The sequence below is a fragment of the Vanellus vanellus genome (assembly GCF_965231255.1).
Source record: "Vanellus vanellus genome assembly, chromosome: 4".
Classification (NCBI taxonomy): Eukaryota; Metazoa; Chordata; class Aves; order Charadriiformes; family Charadriidae; genus Vanellus; species Vanellus vanellus.
Genome location: NC_138909.1, coordinates 3,473,292 through 3,497,404, shown reverse-complemented (window position 1 = coordinate 3,497,404; position 24,113 = coordinate 3,473,292). Strand labels below are relative to the sequence as shown.

At 39.3% G+C, this 24,113-nt stretch overlaps 1 protein-coding gene across 2 annotated transcripts; it reads left to right on the top strand.

Moving 5' to 3' along the window:
- The first annotated feature begins 4,435 nt into the window (after positions 1-4,435).
- AP1AR (adaptor related protein complex 1 associated regulatory protein) lies at positions 4,436-22,870 on the top strand. Of its 2 annotated transcripts, XM_082482251.1 has the most exons (10): positions 4,436-4,648; positions 9,670-9,718; positions 11,289-11,315; positions 12,146-12,171; positions 13,052-13,148; positions 13,918-14,016; positions 17,190-17,251; positions 18,347-18,420; positions 19,349-19,477; positions 22,239-22,870. In XM_082482251.1, exons 1-10 carry the CDS (start codon positions 4,572-4,574, stop codon positions 22,502-22,504), a joined length of 906 nt encoding a protein of 301 aa, XP_082338377.1. In that variant the 5' UTR covers positions 4,436-4,571; the 3' UTR covers positions 22,505-22,870. The 2 variants fall into 2 exon arrangements, with proteins under 2 accessions (XP_082338377.1, XP_082338378.1); XM_082482252.1 differs by lacking the exon at positions 13,918-14,016.
- The last annotated feature ends 1,243 nt before the right edge of the window (positions 22,871-24,113 follow it).

Genomic DNA, 24,113 nt, shown 5'->3' with positions numbered 1-24,113 from the left:
TGGTTGTACTTCTCAATCCCCTGTTTGTCCACAAGAATTACAACGCTCTCCTGTTCCTCGAGGCCCGCTGCTCCTAAAATTTCCTCCTCTGCTTTGGCCTTGAAGACCTCTGCAGCCCTGTCCCCTCAGTCCAGGATTGCTCCTGGGCGTTGGGCCAAGGTATTGGGAAGACAATAATAGCCAGGCAACAAATTTGTGAGTTGGATGGCACAAGAGATGCCTGACTCCTAACAAAGCCAGCCTCGGAAAGCACCTGAGACATGCTGGAAATCTACTTGGGTATAACAAGTAAAAAGGCCTCATAAAACGTTCTCCCATGAGGTTCTTTTCTTAAAGCATGTAAGACACATAAAGAACAAATGACTAAGCAATCTTGGGCTGGCATGAAAATGTGCGGTGGGCAGAGTGCCAAGATAAAAAAACAGTATGAATTCATTTAATGAATATTCCATGCTTGAGCAGCTGTGTGCTGTTGCAAGGCAGCTTACGTTGCTAAGAATGTAGCAATGATAAAGGTGAAATAATTTGCTTTAAAATGGGCATGTGTATCAGTGCCCTTGCTGTGTATTTTATTTTAAAAAAGTGGCTGTTTCTGCACACATTACGTGCAACTTAACACCAGGCACGAAGGTAACGTTACCTTCAATGAGGAATTCTATTCCTTCTAGCAAAGTTCACACATGCATGTGTGTTTACTGATCAAAACTTAATCCAACACACTCTTGCTCTTTCCCCCGCACACCAGCGAAGGAGACATCAACTGATGAGGCAACCCGTGATGTCTTTTGCTTGCATTGAGTTGTCTTGCTCTGGAGACGAGTGGCATGGCAGGACGCACACAGAAGAAAGCAATCAGAAACTGAAACTACAGAAACAAAGACATTCTGTGTGGATATTCCCTAAACAAAGGTGCTGTGTTAGTTGCAGGGAAAAAAGAAAAAAAAAGAGATGAAAGCAACAGGGAGGAAAGGAGTAAGAGACCAGCTGCATCTGTTCAAAGGACCGCAAAGCTGTGTAAAATGTGCTAGGAAAATGTCGCACTCTGGCCATCACGCAAGGGCTGAGCTGCTTTCCCTTTTTGGCTTTTACCAATCAATTCCTACAAATTTCTCTCCTCAGTTTGGTGACTGATATTGCACGCTCTAGGGTACTGTAGAAGAAAAGGTCTCCGATTGCTCTGAAGAAATTTATGAACACCCATCAGGTTTGACTACTGCAACATTTCTCTCTGGGAGTGGAGCAGTATATACCTTGCCAAAATGCCAATTCCCTGGAAAACAGCATCATGAGGCATAATACTTTCTGAAACCTTTATCGTATTTCTTTTGAGTCATGTTGATATGCGTCACCTTCTGTAATTCATTTCTGGTTGTTTTTATTTCTCCTTCATCCTCATTCTCGCTTCCTATATGCAATCACTGTAATGCACCTTTCAAGGCTGACCTCACATTTCCAGGAAAAAAAGAATAGGAGCTCAGTTGGCATTAATTTATTATAGTCCTCCCACTTTCTGCTGCTCGCCATTATTGTAGCAAGTGCCTTCTCTGGGTCGAGGCATCTGTTCAGCACTGCTAATAGATAGCTAACTCGGCAACCAATTAACTCTTCCACTGCTGACATACCACTTTTGGCTTCGTTAAACGAAAGGCACAAACCACAACCACACATGCACAGCAGACTTCAAAAACTCACTTTGTCAGTGCAGATGGTTCTTCAATTTTATTTTTAATCATAGGAAACAATACGGGGAACCAGACTTTCTCGCTTATGGACAGTACCCGATGTCACTGGGATGTCTATTAATCAGAGATTCCAGCTGCCTTGCTGCTGTCTGTGTAATGCTGGTTTTTACCATCAGCAACTTAAAGGTGGCAATGATTTCTTCTGGCTATAGGTTGCTTTGGGATTTGTTTTTTGAGTAATCTTTTTTATTAATATATGTATATATTATGTCACTGTTAACTTATGATGATGCGTGTCAGTGCGGTGCTGTAATTTAGAGCCAGAGAGATTGAAGGTGGTGAGATGAGTGAGATATCTTGCTAAGTGTCCTGGTTTGAGGTAAAACAGAACCAACGCAGGTGCCGGGGACCCAGCCAGCTCTGTTGGTATCGCACAGGACTCATTCCCAGGGTTATGGATGTGAGCCCCACACTCTTATCGATTGAGCTAGGAAGTTTTGGTGGTGGTGTGGGGGGCTCTGTAGACCACCGCCAGGAAGAGGAAGTTTTGGTGGTGGTGTGGGGGGCTCTGTAGACCACCGCCAGGAAGAGGAAGTTTTGGCCCTGCTGCCAACCGGTATGTTCAGTGCCTGCTGCGGCACCATGAGGCCAGCCGGTTACGGCATCTGTGCCGGCCATATAGTAGTACCTGTGCTCTAGATATGTTTGACAGTCTGTTGGTATTTGAATAGCATTGACCGAGTTCAGTCTTTGTAATTTGAGAGAAACCCTTTTTTCTCTTATAATGTGATGCCTATAACAAACAGGGGCCTTGAACTGGATTCCTCCCCTCAAAAGTGTAATTACTGGTGATGCTTTTCCATATTGGCCTTTGGAAACCTGGAATGTTTTTTTTTTCTTTTAAATGCAGGCTACCGTGAGCTCTTCTGATCTTCCATGACCACAGGAGAGGACATCCCCCAGGTTAATGAGAAAGGGGCAGAAGAGTTTTAAAGACAATTGCTAGAGGACCTTTCTTTTTCTGAGAATTAAATTGGTAGTCTTACAGTGAACACAGCCCTGTTTGTAAACCAAGGAATAACTGGATAGTTTCATTTTCTAAGTACTTATACTATGAGTTAGGCATTTTCAGTATTCTGAGTGCAACCAATAGCGATTTCTGTCAATGTGGATTCTGGATAGTTTGAAGGTGGGGCAATGCCATTTCTTTTATATATTGTTTAGCTATTTATACCAAATAACATGTGGCTGTGCTGCATGCCTTCCACATTGTGTTTGCCTTGCTGGAGCTCTCAGAAATGCTCATCTAGAGAACATCAACGCATGCCAGTTCTGATTTTGCTTTTCTGTTTGCCTGAAATTTTCAGACATTGTGGTATCTGCCAGAATCATCCATCACAGTTCTTGTAGGTAAACCTCAGTAAGACAAATAACAATAGCCCCCGTGGTTTAGATATTGGGTTTTAGATGGGTCACTCAAACAACTAATTATTTAATATTTTTGATAACGAAGAATCCAATGACTGAGAAGTCAGGAATGAAGAAGTCTAGGGTCCCGAGTGATGTTTTAGGGCTGAAATTACAACGGTGGGTTTTGTTTTTTTAATTCGGGAATTTTTGCTCGCATACAGCGTACAAGCTGTAGTGAACATATACCAAGATACAGGATTTCACGATATACCCCACTTCTTTTCATCGCACAAAATGGAAGGGAATATTGCTTCCAGCTCTGGGGGCACCAACAGACAAAGGACACGGACCTGTTGGAGCGGGTCCAGAGAGGCCACAAAGATGCTGGAGCCCCTCTGCTGGGAGGAGAGGCTGAGAGAGTTGGGGGTGTCCAGCCTGGTGAAGAGAAGGCTCTGGGGAGACCTTAGAGCCCCTTCCAGTCCCTAAAGGGGCTCCAGGAAAGCTGGGGAGGGACTCTGGATCGGGGAGTGGAGCCATAGGATGAGGGGTGATGGTTTTACACTGAAAGAGGGGAGATTTCGATGAAATATTAGGAGGAAATTCTTGGCTGTGAGAGCGGTGAGCCCCTGGCGCAGGTTGCCCTGAGAAGCTGTGGCTGCCCCATCCCTGGAGGTGTCCAAGGACAGGATGGATGGGGCTTGGAGCAACCTGGGCTGCTGGGAGATGTTCCTGCCCATTGCTGAGTTGGAAAGGGATGGTCTTTCAGGCCCCTTCCAACTCTAACCATTCTACCATTCTTTGAATAAAATAAATTGAAAATAAAAATCACACCTGTGGCACACAGTGGTGACGATACAGCTGATCATGAGGTATTACTACCTTCTTGCCGAGGTAGTTTTGTGGTAAACCGCCTTATTTTTTCTCTTTTTTTTTTTCTTTTTGACCCATTCTGTTTCCCCAGATGACGGGACCTCCAGAGCCGCTCGGCTTCCACACAGCACCCCGTTCCCACCCGCAGAAGACAACTCCCTCCTACGTCTCTTCCCTCCAGACGACACCTGGAAGGCAAATCAGTACCTTTGGCGACGGTCCCTCAGGAGAAGAGCCTTCAAAATTCACAGGTTTGACGGGATACGGTCTTTTTTCTTAAGCGGCATTAGGCGGTTTTAGGCAAGCCGCCGCCCCCCTCGCCTTCCCGCCTCTGCCCGCTCGGCCCCGGCCGTCGCCATCTCCTCAGCGCCCGGGAAGAGGCGGGTCGCCGGCGCCGGGGGCGGTGCCAGCGGTCGGGGCATGCGGCGTCCGCCTCTGCGCAGCGGCCGCGGCCATGAATCTGCCGTCGGCGCGGAGCCTCCGCCCGCTGCTCGGCCCTTTGTTTCTTAGCGTCAGCGGTTGTCCTTCCTCTCCCCGTTGCGGCCCTTGATGGCGGGGGCGGTTTGAAGCCGCTTGAAGGGAGGAGGAGCCGCCGTTGCCCAGGATGCGATGGGGAACTGTTGGGCGCAGTGGTGCTGCGGGCTCTTCTTCCGGAGGGAAGCCGGTCGGCTTCAGCGAGGCGGAGGGTAAGCAGGCAAGCGTGGATGCCCCCTTTCCCCTCCCCGGGGCGGGGAGGTTCTGGGTCCGCCCGGCTCCGCCTTCCCCTCCCTCCTCCTCGGCGGGAGGTGAGGGGAGGCGGCCGAGCCGGAGGGCACTGAGGCGGGGGTTCTCGTCTGCCGTCGGAGGCTTGTGGCAGCGGGACGTGGGTTGTCTTGGGATAGGAGGGCGTGTGGGGGGTGACAAAGCCGGGGAGCCGCAAGGTGGGGGGTGGCTGAGGCGAGGCAGGTCATGGGGTGGCTGAGGTGGTTCGGGGGGACTGAGGTGGGTCGTGGGGTGGCTGAGGTGAGGCGGGGGGCGCTGAGGTGAGGTGGGTCGTGGGGTGGCTGAGGTGAGGCGGGGGGCGCTGAGGTGAGGTGGGTCGTGGGGTGGCTGAGGTGGTTCGGGGGGTGCTGAGGTGAGGTGGGTCGTGGGGTGGCTGAGGTGAGGCGGCGGGGGGTGCTGAGGTGGTTCAGGGATGCTGAGGTGAAGTGGTTTGGGGGGGCTGAGGTGGTTCGGGGGATGGTGAGGAGGCAAGGGGTGCTGAGGCGAAGTGGTTTGGGGGTGCTGAGGCAAGGCAGGTCGTGGGGTGCTTAGGTGGTTTGAGGGGGCTGAGGTGAAGTGTTTTGGGGGTGCTGAGATGAGGCAGAGGATGCTGAGGTGAGGCGAGGTGGGTCGTGGGGGGCTGAGGTGGACACATGCGGCCTCATGCAGGGTCTGGGTACGGCCGGGCTGCAGGCCGTCCTCTTCGCCCTCTGCCTGCAGCAGCAGCGCGGGTATATTGAAGAGGGGAGAGGGAAAGAAAACGCCTATGAAGCATTTGTCTTGACAGCTCCAGCTGATGAAATGCCGTCCAAAGGTTGCTCGGCTTTGTGCAGTTTGCACGGTTGATGGTAATACACTTCCAGGGGTGACTTAGATTAACTGGATGCGGGGACATTCTTACTCTTTAGCCATCTTCTAGTGTTGTTTTTTCCAGAAGAAGCCACTTAGAAATGTTTTTCAAGTCAGTTGCCAAAATCTGTGCAGGCTGCTATGTTTTTGCAAAGATGGAAACCCACCATATTTTCTGGAATATGGTCTTGTGTTCCCTGTGAGTCAGAGGCTGAGACTGTTGGGATAAAGGGTGACTATTACCAAAGATCAGGAGCAGAATAGTCCGAATAAACTTTCATATTTCTTGTAAACGTGTAATCTGTGTTTATTTCAGCAACAACCAGTTCATGGAAAAGCAGTGTACAAAACAGGGGAAGGATACATTACCTGTATGAGAACTTGGTTTTCTTCTAGATACTTACCAGTATTTGATACTGTTTTATCACTTATTTTTGATTTATGTATTGGGACTGTTGGTCTAGACAGATGTGCTGAGCATTTCACATCTGGCAAACTCATGGCCTCTTAATTCGTATCAGTTCTAGTGGGCAAGTCTGATGTTCTGCTTGTCCCGAAGACCTTTTAGGAATACTTTTCAGAGAAATGGGTGAAAGACCAGGACTGTGTGTGGAGGATCCCTGCTTGTATTAGTGCTTTCTTGAAGAGGTTAAGAGAACACCTGAAATGTCTCGACAGCTGGCACTTAAGTATCTGTTTCTTGTGCTCGTAGGAAAAACAGGTAATACTTGAAAGGTTCTTGCTTCACATGTGTTTTTTGCTAAGTTTCCACTCATAGGCTAATACCCCTTTTTTAGCAGTCAGGGATAGTGACAGTAAGTCTCTGGCAAGGTGTACTTACCCTTTACATTATTGCTTTGGTTGTGGGGTCTCTTTGTTTTTTTATTTCCCCCCCCCCCGACTACTTTTAACTGACTTATTAAACTGACTTATGAGCACTGGATAGGTGACAGAGTTAAAAAAGGCACAAGATGGTCTTGGCTATAACAGCAGATTCTAGATACACAGTTGTCTTATCTCTCCCTCTGGTCTAAAGTGGCTATTACCTATATATTTTTGTTGTTTTTTTTTTTTCCCTTGTATTCTTTTTTTCTTGTGTGTTTGCAATACTCTATTACCCTTTTTGCATATCATTGGTGTTTGCAGTGTCATCTGTTCTAGTACTTGGTTTTGGTGTGTGTTTGATTCATGAAGCATCATTTATTAGCTTCCTGACATGCTGTCTTATAGTCTCCACTTAGTTTTCAGCAGACAGTTGCTGAAGTTACTGGCTTACTCGCCAGACTTCATGTGTATTGATGCCTTCCATCTTTGTTTTCTGGGTGTGCTGGTAGTTTACAGAACCAGTATTGGGGTGTTGCACAATTTAGGTATTTTCCTTCCACTGTGTGGTGGGAGAGGCATGGAATTGTATTTAAAACAAAACTGTAATGTGTCTTAGAAATTTTGTAAGTTTGCAAGTTAGATTGCTACCAAATTCTGCAGATTTGGCTACTTCTGAAACAGCATAATATAGCTTAACAAGTTAATTGTGATGATTTCAATCACTTTGATATTCCCCCTCCCCCCCAGCTAGTGCTTTGTTGTTCTTAGACGCTCCAAGATTTAACTGTAAGAAATAAACTCCGAGTTAAAAACTGTATACTTTTAATAAGTGTTTCAATATCCTGCAAGAGTATAAGTTGCCTTTGCTTAGAATTGTGCTTCAAATCTTGGAGATTTATGTATGAATTGCTGCAATGATTTTATAGTTCATGTTGAGCAAGCGTAGCGAGAAATGCAACACCAAAACCTTCTGTAGAGTAGTATAAGTTTAACTTTCTGAAAAAATATAAACTTTAAGTTGGTGATTTTTTTATTATTTTTTAAGGAGTATACTTATGCTTTGTCTGAAATAGTTTCACTTAAAATACTACAAGCTACAGCCGTAATTAGAAAGTAGATCATAGCTAATTTGTCACTATATTTGACGATAAGTATTCCTCTTTACTCCTAGAGGAGCATTTAAAAGAAGTGTGGGGGGAGAAGAATAAATATAATTTCTCTCTAGGTTATTTGTTTGATTAGTTTGGGAGAGGTTATCATGTAGCAAAGTCGAAACAGTGCTTTTTGTCACTAGTGTAAACAAAGGAATTTTAACTCATGCTGTAATTTTCATAGATTAAATGTTCATTTTTAGTGACTTTTTTCCACACATCATCTGTATAAGTTGGTTGGGTTGTTTTTTAAATAAAAGATGATAACATGACTGCATAAAAGGAGAATAAAACATGACTGCGTAAGAGGAGAATAAAGCATATATATGTATGGAGTGCTGAAAAGTTAGTCTCTTTAAAAGCTTTGGATCTTTGAAGATTGATCTGGCAGTCTTTATAGGTCCTGTGGTCCATTAATGGAACTGTTTTCTCTAGTACTTATCAAACTTAAATGTTTCTCAAGTCTGTTTTATAAAACAATGAAACAGTAGAGCTTAAAGGAGAATAATAAAAGCTGTAAGCATCTTAGTAGGTTACTATTTTATTTCAACTAAAGTTGTTATATGTGGGGGTGAAGTTAATGGGCTTTCCATTTCTGTCCCTAATGACCTCAATCTTCCATAGTTGCTCTGGGATTTAAGGGCTCAAACTCTGCCACAGAATTAGGTCTTCTGTATTGAGTCCCTGTTCAGCAGGTGGCTAAAAGTGTAGATCTTCCTTGAAGCGTCATTGCTTTGGGGCTATTTGTAATTACATTTAGTGAGCTTGCACTGCCTTGTCTTAGTTTTCTATAGGTTCGCTGTTCAATTCTTGCAACTAATCTGACTGCAGCTCACGTGTTTGTAAAGTTGGGTATAATTTAGGTAGCGCCTGGTGCTGTACACTGGTCTCATGCCTTTGTTAACAACGTAGTCCTGAAACAATTTCCTGTAACAAGTATATTAAATTAGATTCTTAATGGTATTGACTCCTGCACACCGAAATGTTACATAGAGGGGTAGCAGTGAAATTACTTTAAGTGTTTATGTCATGTGTCCCAACTGTGCTTGTGATGTAGTGCATGAATTAAAGTGGCCTTTCACCTCTGGTTTGATAGCAATGAATCAGCTGGAGACAGTTCTTTAGTGGCAGCTATGTGCTGTAAGATGTGCTGTTGTATAGAAGGAAAGGTTGACCAGGACTCTGCTGTGAAGTGGGTTGCCCAACGAGTTGCCAGGGGAGATGTACCCTAACTGACTTCCCAAGAAAAATATGATGGAGATGAAATAGGATTAAAATAATCTTTGGCTGGTGTGTTGTTGTTAGTATAGTAGAAATAGGTGTTGGTTGCAAGTACAGAACGAGCTTTTGTACAAGTGTAGAAATGCCTGAGGCCCTGGTTTTGTTCCTGGTATCAGTCAGCACTTGTAACTGGAAACTCTGGTTTTTAAAATGGTTCGATGAAATGGATGTTGTACTGAAGCACCTGTAGACACTTGAATGTTCTTTTGGATGATAGCCAAACCTCTTTCACTAGCCAAAAATGTATTCAGGAAACTTAATGCTGTGTTGCTTTTTATAAAGGACGGCGTTAAGATTGTTAAAGAATCAAGGAATCTGATTCCCCATATAAACTTACAGACTCTGAATAATTTTTTTTGTAGTTGAAAAGTATTGTCTTGACCTCTTTGTAGATGTTTCCTCTGATGTTCAACCTTCTAGCTGTGCCAAGCTGTCAAAATAAAATGTGTTGTTAAATGTTGATGTTGTACAAGATGCTGTGCCAGTAAACAGTTAAGTGCCATGATGAGCAACAGTGTTTTCAGGAATTGCCTGGAATAATGTTTTTGGAGAAAAATGAATTAAAGGTATTGCAGAACACACTAAGTGTCTGTAAATGTCAAATCCAGCATCCTGATAACTGATTTCTTCTCGCTTGAGGGTGTGTGTCTATTCTCCAGTTCTATAGAAGGTGTTTACGTGCTTTTTGCCTCCTTCCGTGATCTGGTAGTGATATGGAACACAGGTTAAGAAGTAAATGTGTTTAATATGTGAAGATTTGATGTTTATTTTATACTTTATATATTTCAAGAGCTCTTTTCAATTCGCAGCCTGATATTTTCAGACTATTCTGTAGTGTAACTGTAGACTTATTTTTCCAGATCAAAGTATTTTAGAACATGTTCAACGGGAGAACACTTCACTATAGAGGTGAGTGCTTATGTGTCTAGTGATTTAAAAAAAATAAAAAGGTGGAAAAAGCTGAATTCTAGCAATGAACTTTTTGCAGTGCATGTACACTGAAATGTTCTGGGTTATTGCAGACCAAATTAGTGCTGCACTGGGTGGCAAGATTCTTAGAGCACCTCAGAACATTAATAGATCATCTCACTTGAATCTGTCATTTGGAAGGAAAAGAAGTGTCTGTTGTGATCTGATACTTGGCACCAGAGCATTCTAAAATCTGCCTATTGCATCTGTCATCGCTGCTGTGTTGGGAGTGATTTTTCTTTTCTGCTTGTGTAAGTGAAGGATATTTAGTTCTTGATTGCAGGATCATGAGTCTGATTCTACAAAAAGCTAGAATCTGATGAGGTTACTTCATAGTTAGTTGCATTTGTAGTCTGCTTTGTTCGCTACAAGAGGTCCTTCCTTGGCTGCTGAATTTCACCCCTTTTTGCCAAGGGTAGTGTAAGGTTAATTTGCTTAAGTTGAGATTCTCAGAATAACCTGGTTTATTTTCTCTGTGTGTTCCTTATGGTCTAGAAGTCCTAGACCTTTCAGATTGCCCCCATTACTGAGAATAATATTAATAACTGTAATCGCTGCTTTGGCTTTCAAGAAAGGGGACAGATGTACATGGTAGGAGAAATCCCTTTTAGCGCACAGCTTCCCATTGTCAGAGTGTTCCTGCAGCAGAAATATGATAGGGAAAAGAAGGTTCTGTCTTCCTCACAAATTGTTATTCGTGTTCTGCTTACAGAATTAGTCAATGTACAGGTCAATAAAGAGCCTTGCTGTAGGTACTGACCTCCGTGTTTGATGTATTGACTACGTGTAGGATTATTACACTAAAAATAGTGTGGACCATTTCCATTTGGTTTGTTTTATGTGATAATTGAACTGCTGCTGGAAGAGTTTGGGTATTCTTGCCCAGTTTGGGCTTTCTTTGGCTTCCTGTCATTAATCATTATAGTGCCTTTATTGACCTTTAGCTTCTTATGTGCAAAGCTGGGAGGAGGGTTGTAATTGCTTGTTTGTTTTTAGAATTCTGGGTAGAAAGTAACTCCGTTTTCTGTAAATTAAATACATCTTAAAATACTTTTTGATAAGCATCACAGTTGCCATGCGACTTAGAGGTTACATGCACTATACCCCTTGCATCTTCTACATATTTAAATTGGTATGTGTATTGCTTTGGTGTATGTTCCTTCCACTGCTTGTATTAAAATGGTTCAGATACACAGAATTAATAGCAATATTACAAACTAATGAGATTTCATTTTTATCAGGGCCCTCACATAAGTTGTAGTGAAATACATGAAAGGTTTTTTGGTTTTGACTCCTCTCCTTTTAGGAGAAGGCAATGTTTAAGAAAAGAAACACTGATAAGTCCCACTCAAGAAGTAATACTGTGTTCGTAAATGGTATTACAGTCCCACTGTTATCACGGGAGTAGTGTTTTTACAAGACAGATTAAATATGTAATCATATTTGCTGTATGTGTTTAGTGACTTGTTAGATTGAATTGTAAAGATTGTTTACTTCTTTTTCCCTGCAGTTTGAGAACCTAGTGGAAAGCGATGAGGTAGGTACCTGGATCATAATGTGAAACCCGGAAGTACGATCCCTAAAAATGGGAGGAAGATACAGATCTTGGAACCACTTTATGCTATGTTGTAGACTTAAAAGTGCAGGGCTTTCTTAGTTTGAGTTTTGTTTGCTCTAGGAATGAATATTTAACACTTTGGGAGAGCTGAAGACCTCAGAGAAGAGAGAACTGGTTGGGGGGGTATGGGAAAAAACCCTTTCAGGAAAACAGCACTGTGGGAATTAGGAAGGCAAAAAGAAAAGAAGAAAAAGAGGGGGAAAAAAGAGGGAGGGGGGACGACTTGAAGGAGAATTTGCTTCTGGTATACCTCTTGTATAAGACTCAGCAAATGCTCTCTAGCTGAGAACATACGTGCACCTAGGTTGTTTTCCTAAGGAAAGTTTTGGGAGTGCTCTGTCTTTACAATTAGGGGTAAACTGGCTGAACAGTACTTCAGAAAAATAGAAGTTGGCCTTAAAACTTCACTCTTCTAAATGTCATACAGCTTGATAACAGACAGGACACACACCGCATTTTCAATAGCCTGCCCTGTATTTAAAAACATGAGGAATATTTATTTTCAGTTGGAAGTACTTATTTGTTTTACTTAGTCAGCCGCTGCAGTTGATTGCATAATGAGATTTTTTAAAAAAACATTCCAAATTAAAGCAGGGGATTTCCCCCTGCCCCAATCGTAAAACCCAACATATGGAAGAAACTATGATTTCATCTTAAGATGTAGCTTAAGATTTCATTTTAGAATTGATTGATTGATGGGATTCTCCAAAACTCAGACTTTTTTTTTTTTTTTTTTTTGTCCCCAACAGGGGGAAAGCCCAGGAAGCAGTCACAGGTAAGACTTTGAAATTCTGGACCTCTCTTTCCCTCTGCTCTCCCACTGTGACTATGAAATTTTTCAGAGTTCCTGTCAAAACCCTTTTTATCTTTTTTTTATCAGGTACCTGGAAAGAATACATGTCAAACTAACCTTAATGCTTAACCACGTTATAACAGTTTAGGTGATAATGCATCATGCAAAATCTATACAAGACAATTAAAACAGTGTGTTGTGAAGAGAGTATTTGTTCTTGTTCCCAGGGTCAGCATTTGAAGTTACACAGGTGTTAGTGCTAATATTTATATAAGCAGTAGAAATTTAGAGGCCTGCTCTATAGGAAACATAGGATGGCACCTAAGTGTATGCTTTAGTTGTCTAATTCTAGGCATTTTGCATTATTTCAGTTTGATAGCTCCCAAAATGTTATTCCCTGCCAATGGTCCCAAAGAAGCGATATAGCAAACCTATAATTATTCTAATACTTTTGTAGTCTTGTTAGTTAGATACATAAAAGTAGACATAAAGTAGGCAACAAATGAAAGGGGAATGATTTACCATTAGAGGACCAAAACAAGTAAGAAAAAAAGTGAGATTTACACCACAATGATATTAACCATTCCGTTCCAGTAGTTCTGTTAGCAAACAATGTTTTGAAAATATGCTTTCTATAAAGATACAAAAAATGCTTTGCAAGAGTAAGGAGAGAGAGCCTTGTCTTGAGTAAACTGGAACTTTGGAACTCTGCTCTCAGGAGGAGCAGGCCAAAAGCACAGCCTGTTGCATTTGCCTTAAAGGACTCGTTAAGAAAGACAATATGGATATGTTTAAGTGCAGCTTAGGGTTGTCATGCGTGAATAATAGATGGAGTCTTTTTGTGTTTCTCCCATGCTTTTAGACCTCTGACTGAGGAAGAAATTGCTGACTTGAAAGACAGACATTATGACTCCATTGCTGAAAAGCAGAGAGTTGTTGATATGAAACTTCAGTCAGAGGTAAGCAGTTAGGATGACTAGTATGCCTAGTATAGTTTCTCTTTTAAAGTAGTTAAGATCAGCCATGAACACAAGTAGATTCCATTAGCGTGAACAAAACAATAGGGTTTTGTTCATCAGTTGGTATTTTTTATTCTACAAGACACAGATTGCTGCGCAACCAAGTTTGCATCTGAGATTGCTTCTTTATAATAGCCCCTTAGCTGAGAAATTGAATGACTAGGCTGGCTCTCTTACTGAGATCTGTTAAATTTGAACCTTTTTTTTTTTTTTTCTTTTATGAAAGGCAAAATGGGGTGTATGCTTGATTCAACTTTTCTTGTGCTCAGTTCTTTCCAGAGCTTTTCTTAAGGAGAAAAAAACCCATAATTTTGTCATTTTGGTTTAGTGTGTTGCAGCAATTAAGGGAATATGATGTGGAACACAACACAGAAATTGACAATGATTTCTAATAAAGTACCAATGAAATATGCAACTGAAAAGATTTAAGTCCTGTTCATAATAAAATGCAACATGCATTTACAGCAATTCACTAGTAATGATGTTTATTCAATAGGGTAATGTTTAGTTATCTAAATTTCTTGGGGTTTTTGGTGGGGGGAAGCTATTAGATTCAGTTAATGAAGAAGAATGTTTTAGCTATAGTCATTTTTATTTTACTTTTATTTTGTAGTAGCTCTTCTTTTGTTTTATTGAACTTATGGCTTTATTCATAGGAAGATAGATAGGTTCTGCTTTTGTTAACCATTACTGTTTTGTTCATATACAGTTAGCCTTACAAGAGGAGAAGTTAAGAATAGAAGAGGAGGCTTTATATGCTGCACAACGTGAAGCAGCCAGGGCAGCAAAGCAGAAAAAGCTCTTGGAGGTGAGGGGAAAAAGACCCCAATATATATCAGAGCTTCTGTTCTGTTTCTATGTATGCAGACTTTCCTATTATCTTTTACGTCTCAGGAAATGTAATGAGGAAATTGCTTTGGCTTGTAAATTCAAGTAGAGAAAGAAATATGCGATGTTGAAGTACAGCTGACTGGAACAGCTGAAACAGACCAGAACTGTTTGAAACAGCTTATGATGCTGAGTATAGATTTGAAATGAGATGTATAATTTTAATCTATAATTAGCTTAACAGACTTCTTACTTTATATAGAAGATACTGATCTTTAATGTAAAGTGATTTGTGATGGTTTTTGAGTAAAAAAAAAAACAAAAACTGAAATTAAGCACATATTATGACATCATTTAGACTTGTAAAATGTTATGTATTTGTGCATTTAATTGTTCCTTATCTCCGTGGTTTGTGTTAACATGAAGGTGCGTGTTTCCAAGTTGTCAGAATTTACTGTTGACCCTGCTTTGAGCAGCGGGTTGGACTAGATGACCTCCTGAGGTCCCTTCCAACCTGAATTGTTCTATCGTCATGTGGTTTGTATGTGTAGTAGCCAAAGTCCAGCAATGACTTAACAGTAGACTCTATTTAATATGTCTGTGCCTACTTTCAGATGTCTGGTGCCTATGTTTTTGGATCTTGATCAAGCAAAACAAAAGCCATATTATGTTTTCCTGCCTTTTTTGAAAACAGATGCTGTTCTGTATCCTGATAGCATTTATTACTGATGGTTTTCATGTTGCAGTTCAAAGTATTACGTATTATCAGTGCGTTTAATATTTTTGCCATCTTAATAAGCTATTAAAGTATGTGTTCTCACATAAATTTCAGGCTGCCAGAAATGTGTATGTTAAAAAGAACACTTTGACTTTTTGCTGTTTGTCTATAATGTGTATGGCTGCAGTTGTAGCATGTTCAGGGCAGCAGTCCACTAGGTATGTGATATGTGTTCAATTAGAAGTAAGTTTTCAAAAGTTCAGATTTAGACTAACTGAAAGAGTCTAAAATCTCCAATAAGTATAGGGGAGGTCCTTAACCCTAGTGTATTGTCTATATTCAAAAGAGAGTGAATTGAAAACTGTTATTTCCAGAGTGATGGTGATGACTTGAGTGTTCATCTAATATTTATGTTGCTAAGTGTAGGTCTCATTTCACATTTCTCTTTCTATCCTCTTGTCATTTGGTGTGGCAGGGTTAATTCTTTCTGACCTCTTTATGCCTGCCTCGTTTTTTTTAAACATTTTTGGTCTATATAAAGTCAGCAAAAATAGATGGTTTTATGACTTTAATGTTTTTTTTTTTTTTCAAAGTTCTGAGCAAGAAATGCTATTTTTCTTGTCTTTTAGTATTTTTAATATGCACCTCTTTTAGTCAGGACATAAGATAGAATGCATTATAGAGATTTTAATTTCCTCCTTGTAAAATTAGTACCACTTACCTCCTTTACAAACAACCCCCCCCTAAAACCCACAAGGATTATAAGGATTTCTAAGGAAGCATTTTTCTGTAGATACACATCAAGCATTTAACCTTTCTAAATAAAGTAGAAGCCATTTTTGAATACATAACTCATCTCTTTTCTGTTTGTGGGCAGAATTTTTCTAAACGAGAAAATGGCTTTTTCATTGGGAGTATGGCATCCACGTAAAACTTAATTTGGCTTGCTGATGTTGCCCTACTAAATGTCAGGGCTTGTAACAGTGGAGAATTTTTATGTATGTGTATCCTGGAACTTACAGTGCTAGATACTTGTATGTGACCTGGCAAAATGGGTAGATTTAAATGGGTTATGATGTGCATATATGAATCTTAAAAGAAAATTGTTGCATATATCAGTAATTGATTTTTACAGACTTGTTAACTATGTTGGTGCTAAATTCCTGTCTCTTTCTCCCTGCATACTTCAGTCTTCTCACCTATAACCACCATTATGTGATATTTCTATTCTTCTACACTTCCTATTTCCTTACTGGTTTCAATCTGCTTATTCTGACAACTTATTTAAATACCCGAGATGGAAAATGTGCCAAGCAAATGAAGCCATTGTCCTCTTGGGATTGAGAAACACTAGCTGATCCAATGCAGTTATCTCACTAGACTATTTACCCAGTGAAGAGCAATTCTGGTTTATTTACCCCTGCTTTTCTTCTGCGGGGACAGATCCATTAAGGCTGAGAATAGATTTTTCAGAAAATACAGTAGCTAGATACATTAGACTTGTCTGTAAGACTAGCTTGTTCATTTTTATCTTAGGTTTTGTCATAATTAGTGAACAATTATGCTTCGTAATTGATTTACCTTTAATCCCATAGTTGATGTGCCCAGGTTTTATGCTCTCATTTTTTTTCAAGGGAGAAGACACTTAAGACAACTTATGTTGTTTAAACCCTAAAACTTAAGCAGAACCCTACTTCTATGACATCTTTTGTAACTACAAAATAAATGCATTTATGGCTTGTCTTGCATTTTTCATTCTGTTTTTGCCCAGTGATACCGTGAAAGCTGCTTCTACTTTGAGAGCATAGAGCTATTGATAGTTTTGGCCCAGCAAGGCAACAAAGCTTTTATTAATATAAATAAAGCACTTAGTGCTGACACAGACAACCAGAGGAGATGGCAGTACTGCTTTGTACAGGGATAAAAGGACATGTAGGAAACATTTCATTTTAAAAGGTAGGCTGACTGTTCTTGCGCACAGAGCAAAACAAATCAAAAAGTAACCCAGGTGTTAGTTGTGTGTTGAAAATAGCCATGGTTTAAGGAGAGAAGAGAACAGAGGCAGTCACTAATGGTGCTCACAAGTTTCTAGACAAATTGATGCGCTTTTTTCTTTTCTTATTTTTATGGGGTTTTTTTTGTGCGTGAAATAGGTTAAAATGTTGAGAGTTCTATTCTCAAAGCTACCTTCTTTTAAATTGAGAAATTTTGGAGATTAAAACCAGTGCCACTTGCATGTAATGGTCCCTTTAGTATCACAAAATTTGATCTTTATTTGAATGAAAGTCAGTCTTTTCCCAAGATGTACTTAGACTGCTCCAACGACCAGGACAATGCTCCTTCTAATGTCCTGGTTAAGGGAATGCTTAATGTATTGAGTATATTACTCCAAGTGATTGCATTCAGCTTTTTCAACAATTTACTTCTTTCGATAGCAACGTAGGCAGCAAAGGATAACACAGCGAGTGCATGCTGTTAATAATGGAGAATATCAGAGGTAAGATATAAAATTTTATAAATTATAATTGAGAACCATGACTGTTTTTACTCCTGTTCATCCACCCCTCACCAAAAAAAAAAACCCCAACAAAACACATGTGATTTTTCAAACCTTACATATGCAGCATTTCTAAATTGTTTTTTTTTTTGATTGTAGTTTTCTTCACACGGAATAGTTAGTGAATGCAAATGGCTTACCATTAATCTGCAAAATTAGAGGGTATATTGCATTTGTTTTTGTTTTTTGCTGTAGTCATTAGACTGATGTGTATAAAATTAGACCTATTTCCAGCTACTAATATAGATGTACACACACAAAATCTAGTGTTTTATATTAAAAAGGTGTTTATATGTAAAATCTTGGCTAATATAAAAATATTTTTATTATTCATGACCCTGTTTGAAATGCCCAATAAAAATACGCACTAATCAAACGAGGGATTGAATGGTTTATATAGTCTGGCTGTTTATTCATTAATTTTATTTACATAATTCTCTTCACTCCCACCTTCTGTGTTCAGTGTTGGAGAGGAAGGGGAAAAAAGAACAACCCTACAAAAGACACCGCAAGTAAATTTACTGTGGCATTGTATTGAGTTTAGAAAAAACTCTAAAATCAAATGCCTGTTTTTAGATGGAAGAGAAGAGGGATAGGAGGGATTTGCGGTTAGGGAAGTATAGTTAGAAAAGGAGCTGTGAAAACTGAGGTTTTATGGCCTGAGTATGAACTAGCCAGATTTTAGAAATAAAGGACTGCAGTAGCAGGATTTGAATTCATTAGTTTTAAATGGAATTGAAAATTAAGGAGACATTATCTAAAGTGGCAAAGATTGAGAGGGGAAGAGTTGTTTTGTGACAGAAGCTAATTCGTTTTTAAATGAAAATACTGCTAAAAATTGAGCAGAAGCTCAGACTGGGAGAGGATGTGATAAATAGGAATGGAAAGGCATTTTGTAGATCATTTTATAAAGATTTTAGTTAAAGATGTGTGTGCTTTGTAGCAGAGAACTGAGGGGCCTGTCAATCAACATATACTTTATGGCATCCTTGGAGGTTTATAAAGCTAAAAACACTACATGCGTTGTTCTTGCAGCTCTGTGGCAGAGGAAGATCTTGATTCTTTCTTAAGAAATACTAAATTCCAGTATGAAGCTTTTCGAAGTAGCAGTAAGTCTTCTTTTTCTTATGCATGTTTTTAAATGTTAAGTGATTGAGGAGCACAAAATGCTATTTCTTTTTCTAGATAAACATAATTTATTTATATTTTTTTTATATACACACATAAATAAAAAATGCTAATACAAATATATGTATAACCAAATCTGATGATAGAAATTTATTTTCCTCTCTAATCCCTGATGCTGCAATTGTTCAAAAAACACAGCATATACCACTTGTGCTACAGCCATTCCAGTTCTCAAAAGCAAGTTTTGTAAGCAAACAAGTCCTGTGCATGGATCTTATTTTACTAAGGCTTTCCAACCATCTTTGTGGAGGCACCGTCAACATGGTGAACGTTTTTTGTAAAACCTAATAGTGTATTAAAGATGTATGTGTGAGTGTATAGCTCTTTTAATCATCTGTTAACAAAAATAATTAGAATCATAGTAATGGTTAATTTTTCACTAATAACGTGTGTGAGAGGATTAAGCTGCTTATAAACATATAATCTGTAAGTTTTGGTGACAGTACCTGATAGTCACTAAGAAGTTGGAAGACTGATGCTAATTCTTGGGAAACTTTACCTGTAGTTTGGGTTTTTTGCAAAGAGGGTTGGCTTTTGTTTTTTGTTGTGTTTTGGTTGTGGTTTTTTTTTTTTTGGCAAGTCTTCACTCATGTCCAGCTTACAAGTTACTAATTCCTCTATAGTTCTAATTAGACAGTATTGCTAAATGCCCTCTTGTAATATCTTAGTGATGTTTACTCTTAAAGACCTACTGTATATTTTGAAGTGATGGATTGAGTGCTTTTTCAAATGTTCTGGAGGTTTAAAGGCCACAAAGCACAATAAAAACTTTATTTGAAAGTTTAGTTTTGCATATTGAACCTCAAATTCAAGCATGTTTATGAATTAAAAATACCTTTTTTTGTATAGGACTTTCATCTGATGCTACAGTGCTGACACCCAACACAGAAAGCAGTTGTGACTTAATGACCAAAACAAAATCGACGAGTGGAAATGATGATAGCACTTCATTAGACCTGGAGTGGGAAGATGAAGAAGGTATTTATTCTCCCATTCAGTTTCGTTCTGAACTTCCAAGCTAAAAATGCTGTCAGTTTAAACTATATTGATTGTAAATTTCTTGTTTTGAAAAGGGAAGGTGATTGAAAACTTAATTCTGATGGAATTTCTGTGAAGTCTGTAATGATTAAACTGTAAAGTATTGTTACTTAGAAAATTGCTTGTTTTGATAGGTGTTCTGTAATAAATGATTTTATTTCTTTGGATCATTCAGTATATGGCCTTTCCTGCATTTTGTGGAACTGACTTGTAAACTCACAACAAAACTAATGGTAAAGAAATGCTGCCCTCTTGTGAGCCACTAGCAGAAGGAACAGCTTGTTCTGTGTTTTAAAATGTGGAAGTTGGTCGGGAGGCTCTGAAATATTTTGGGAAGCACTGTTTCTTTAAACCCTAATTACTTTAATTGTAACATCTACTGGAAACTTAGGTCTGCATTCCAGGTGAGTATCCCAACTATCTTAATTGCCGCTGCTGTTTGTTATAGGTGTTTTCTGTTCTCTTCAGTAAAATCTGCGAAACCTCTGATCTTTGTTTCAAAGTTAATCTAAAACTTTCAGATCTTCAGTCTTGAAAATCTCACAAAAAATAAGCTAGGATTTCTTTTAGGCATTGCATAGCAGGTTGTTGGTTTTTTTTTTTTTGCTTGAATAGACTGTTTTTTGGAAATCTGTACATAGCTGAAATGTTTAGCCCTGTCAAGAGCACTAAACTCTCTGCTTCAGATACCTGCTTTGAAAGACTTAACTTTCACAGCTTTATCCAGAAATACTCAGCATCTTTTCTTAGCTAGTGTGTGCAAGAGCTATTAGCATTCTAGAGGAACCAGAGCTGGGGCAGGATCATGTATGTTGACATATGCTGGATTTTACATTGGGAGTAATTAGCACCAGTGCAGAAACAGTGTTCTAGAAACTGTGTATTCTACACTGCTGAAGAAATGGGAAAATTGCGTTCTCTTTTTTTTTTTTTTTTTTTTTTAACAGATTGACTTGTCCTCCCGCTTCTATGTGTTAGCTTAATGTAATATCTTCCTAAATAACTGCTGAAAACCAGATGAGAACAAGACTTAGTCTTTACCAGGCATACCTGCATGCAAAATGATCTTGTTCATTTGACTGGTTGAGGGTCTTGTTGCATATGGGCTTGTATTATTCTTGATGCTGTTAATTTTCTACACAGATCTACATTTCCCAATCTGTGGTGTTTGCTATTTGGTGTTCTCTTATCACTGTCACATAGACTTAGCCATAAGTATTCGTCTGTTTTTTAGGTAACTAGTGCTGAGAAGTGCTAAAAACTGCCTAAAAACAGAGAATGCAATTACTGCATGGTTCCATTTCTGATTCCTCCTAGCCTGTGCTCTACAAAGGGGGGAGTAATTTTTAAGAGTTAGTCATTGTGATGGCAGCGCACCTCTTTTCCCTAGTAACCTCAAATCTTAAGCAGAAGAGATGGTAAGGTAACAGATGGAAGATTACTTATGCATGAGAACATAACTTGTGGCTGCAAAGGAAGGAATGTGGTCAGTTGAAAGAAGTGCTATTCAATATTGCAAGGACTTTGAGTAGTTTTTAGCATGTTCTTGGTAAATCTGGCCCGACTTAAGTGTATTAAAATCATCTCCCTGAAGGGGATGACTGCTTGCTTGCTTGGGATAAGAGGTTTAGTTACTGTGTGTGCTGTCAAAATCTACCATGGAGACAAAAAACTCCAGAACTCCCAAAAAAGTAAGTGTACGTGTAGGGGGTGTTAGTGAACTGGGATATTCGTTTGAGATGTCTAACAGCTGCAGTGAGCCATTGGTACCAAAGGATTAATTGAGTTGAAAATAGCTATGTTTTGGAAGACCCATGAAACATGAACATAAAATCTATCATTTGAGTCTGATGAAGGGGAAAATTTACCTCTTAAATATTTTTTCCTGTGGCTCACACCCACCCCAAGAGTTGCAATAAGTAACTTTTTCATGATAATTAATTAGTTAGCTAGTTACTCCAAATTTAAAAGAGGAGTTTATTTAGGAATGTATGAGGAGTCCAGTGAATTAAGAGTATTGTAAATCCTCCCCTTTTTCCTTTCCAGTGGTGTGGGAGGGTTTTGATATACCATGAGAAAGTCTATAATTACTGACAAAATAAATAGCATTTCTGATGTCTTTGTGCAGTTTTCTGACAAATGTTTTGCCTTAGTTTGTGTGAAATTAAATACACCTTTTCAGACAAACTGAAGACCTTTTCCTAGACAAATGTACCCAATATCTAGCTAAATTTTAGTTACAGTTTAAAATGTTTCACATGATGATGTTTAATCAGTCGTCAGTAAGTTACAGGACAATTACAGGATTCCCTGGACATATAGCTTTTCTGGAAATGGCACAATCATCTAATATGACAAAATCATCTATTATTTTCGTGCATTTAAATGTAGGGTAGCAGGCTGCATATATAGGAGAAATAAATTCTGCTGGTGAGTTGTTTCACTATATTGTCTGTCTTCCTTCGAACTCTATAAAAAAACATCACTGGCTGTTGTGTTCATTTGGGCCAAAACTGACTGCAAACTGTGGCTTTGATGTGAACACCACCACCAGAAAAAAATACAAGTGATGCTCAGGAGTGAAATTACCAGAATCTGGATCTCTAAAGGATTCTTGTTGTTTCTTCCCGTGTTCTAACACAAACGTAAAGGTACTTCCCTCATAATTATGTCTTTCTCATAGGCATGTCTTAAATTGCAGGCATGAACAGAATGATTCCAATGAGAGAACGCTCCAAAACAGAAGAAGATATACTCCGGGCAGCACTGAAATTTAACAGCAAGAAGACGGGAAGTAATCCAGCTTCAGCTTCTGATGATTCTAACGGATTGGAGTGGGAGAATGACTTTGTTAGTGCCGAAATGGATGATAACGGCAATTCAGAATATGCCGGATTTGTAAATCCTGTATTAGATTTGTCTGCATCAGATGTGAGGATATCTGATTCTGATCATCAAGACAGATAGTGAAACTGCGTGGCCCCTGTTTATGACCAAATGGTGAAAAGTGAAATAGAATGTACAAAGGCATTTTGCTCTTTTATAACATGGTTCTCTTTTTATCTTAGGAATTGATCAGCAAGGAATGGGAATGACTTGCTATCTGAATTAATTCAGAATTAAGTGCAATTTTATCATCTACCTTCGAAACTTTTATGAGAACTGGGATGATTCTATTGTGTATATTTCTGGATATCTGGATTTACTATAAAATTATCTGCACTAATTTAAGCTTCATAGCTTGCATATCTGTATTTTAACTAGCGTTTATTTCTGGATGTTGTTTCTACTGATTTTTGGTTTTAAAATTCATCATTGGCCTAACATTTATCGCTGAAACGGTCTTATATAATTTATCAAATACTTGAATATAGGAAAATAATTTAAAAAATATTACTTCCAATACGTGCTTTTTGACTTGTTTTTTTAGCTGTGTAGAGGGTGGACTTAGCCAGCTGCAAAACCAATACCACACGTGGTAAATTGCAGTTTTTCCCTGTCTAGCTTATTTTCCTAGCTTTGCGTTGTCCTCTTTCTGTTTATTTTTATTTTTTTATTACTTTCTGCTAAGCACAGTTAACCTCAATAAACATAGTATAAATCATCAGGTTAGGTAAGATATTGTCTTGTATAACGTGCCAGACTTAGTAAGTGTGTGCTAGATAGAAAAACAACTATAAAAATTCTTTATGTGTCAAACTGGACATGTTAACCAGTATCTACTGGAGAACTGGGAGGACCAAAGTCTTGATTTCCCAACCCTGAGAACAGACCAACATCTGTTACGACACGGGCCTTAAAATTCTTTAGCTGTGTAAAACATGTAATTCAGCTCGACTGAAACAATTATTGAAAAACAACATTCTCTGAGCAAACTGGGGGAGGGATGATTGCTCTCCTGGTGGGGTGGGAAGAACAAGAACCTAAAGACTGAATTCCTACATCTGCATTTTAAAAAGAAAAAAAAAAAAAAAAAGTTCAAATTCCAAAAGTGTGTTTAAGTGCTTTAGCTTTCCTGTGCCTCTAAACTGGATTGTTAATACTGCGAATATGGACTGAAATTCAAGGAGGTGTTCAGTTACTGCAAATCTGATGTAATGCATTGTGTAGTCCGTCCCCCCCCCCCCCCCCCGATATTTAATGCAAGTTATTCTTTTTAAAAAAAGAAAAAGCTCCCTGAAGAGAACATGCAAAACACTTGTAGAGCTCAAGCTTTCCCCAGAGTTTCAGTAAAGCCATTCTACTGTTCTGTGTAGCTGTCTTGTTTTTCCTTGGAAAAAAGGGGGACGGGATGTAACTTGACCATTGCAGAGTAGAAGTGACACGCTGTGTTATGTAGTAAATCTGCATCCTCAGAAGAACTGAATTTGTCGGGGAAAGTTGTGTCACTGTTTTAGATCATCTGAGCCTGTACATAATAGAAGGGTCACTGCAGTGTGGTCCTCTTCGTGGTAACTTGAACAAAAATACTGCACATTTGGATTAAATATGTACAAATACCAACAGTAATGAACAGATTAATCTTGTTGATAACATTCCATTTTTTAATTTAAATCGTAGCTATGTCACTGAAAAT

Coding starts and splice junctions, on each gene's coding strand:
- AP1AR (XM_082482251.1), top strand. CDS start 4,572: ATGGGGAACTGTTGGGCGCAGTGGTGCTGCGGGCTCTTCTTCCGGAGG. Junction 4,649..9,669: donor CGGCTTCAGCGAGGCGGAGG/GTAAGCAGGCAA, acceptor TTATTTTTCCAG/ATCAAAGTATTTTAGAACAT. Junction 13,149..13,917: donor ATATGAAACTTCAGTCAGAG/GTAAGCAGTTAG, acceptor GTTCATATACAG/TTAGCCTTACAAGAGGAGAA.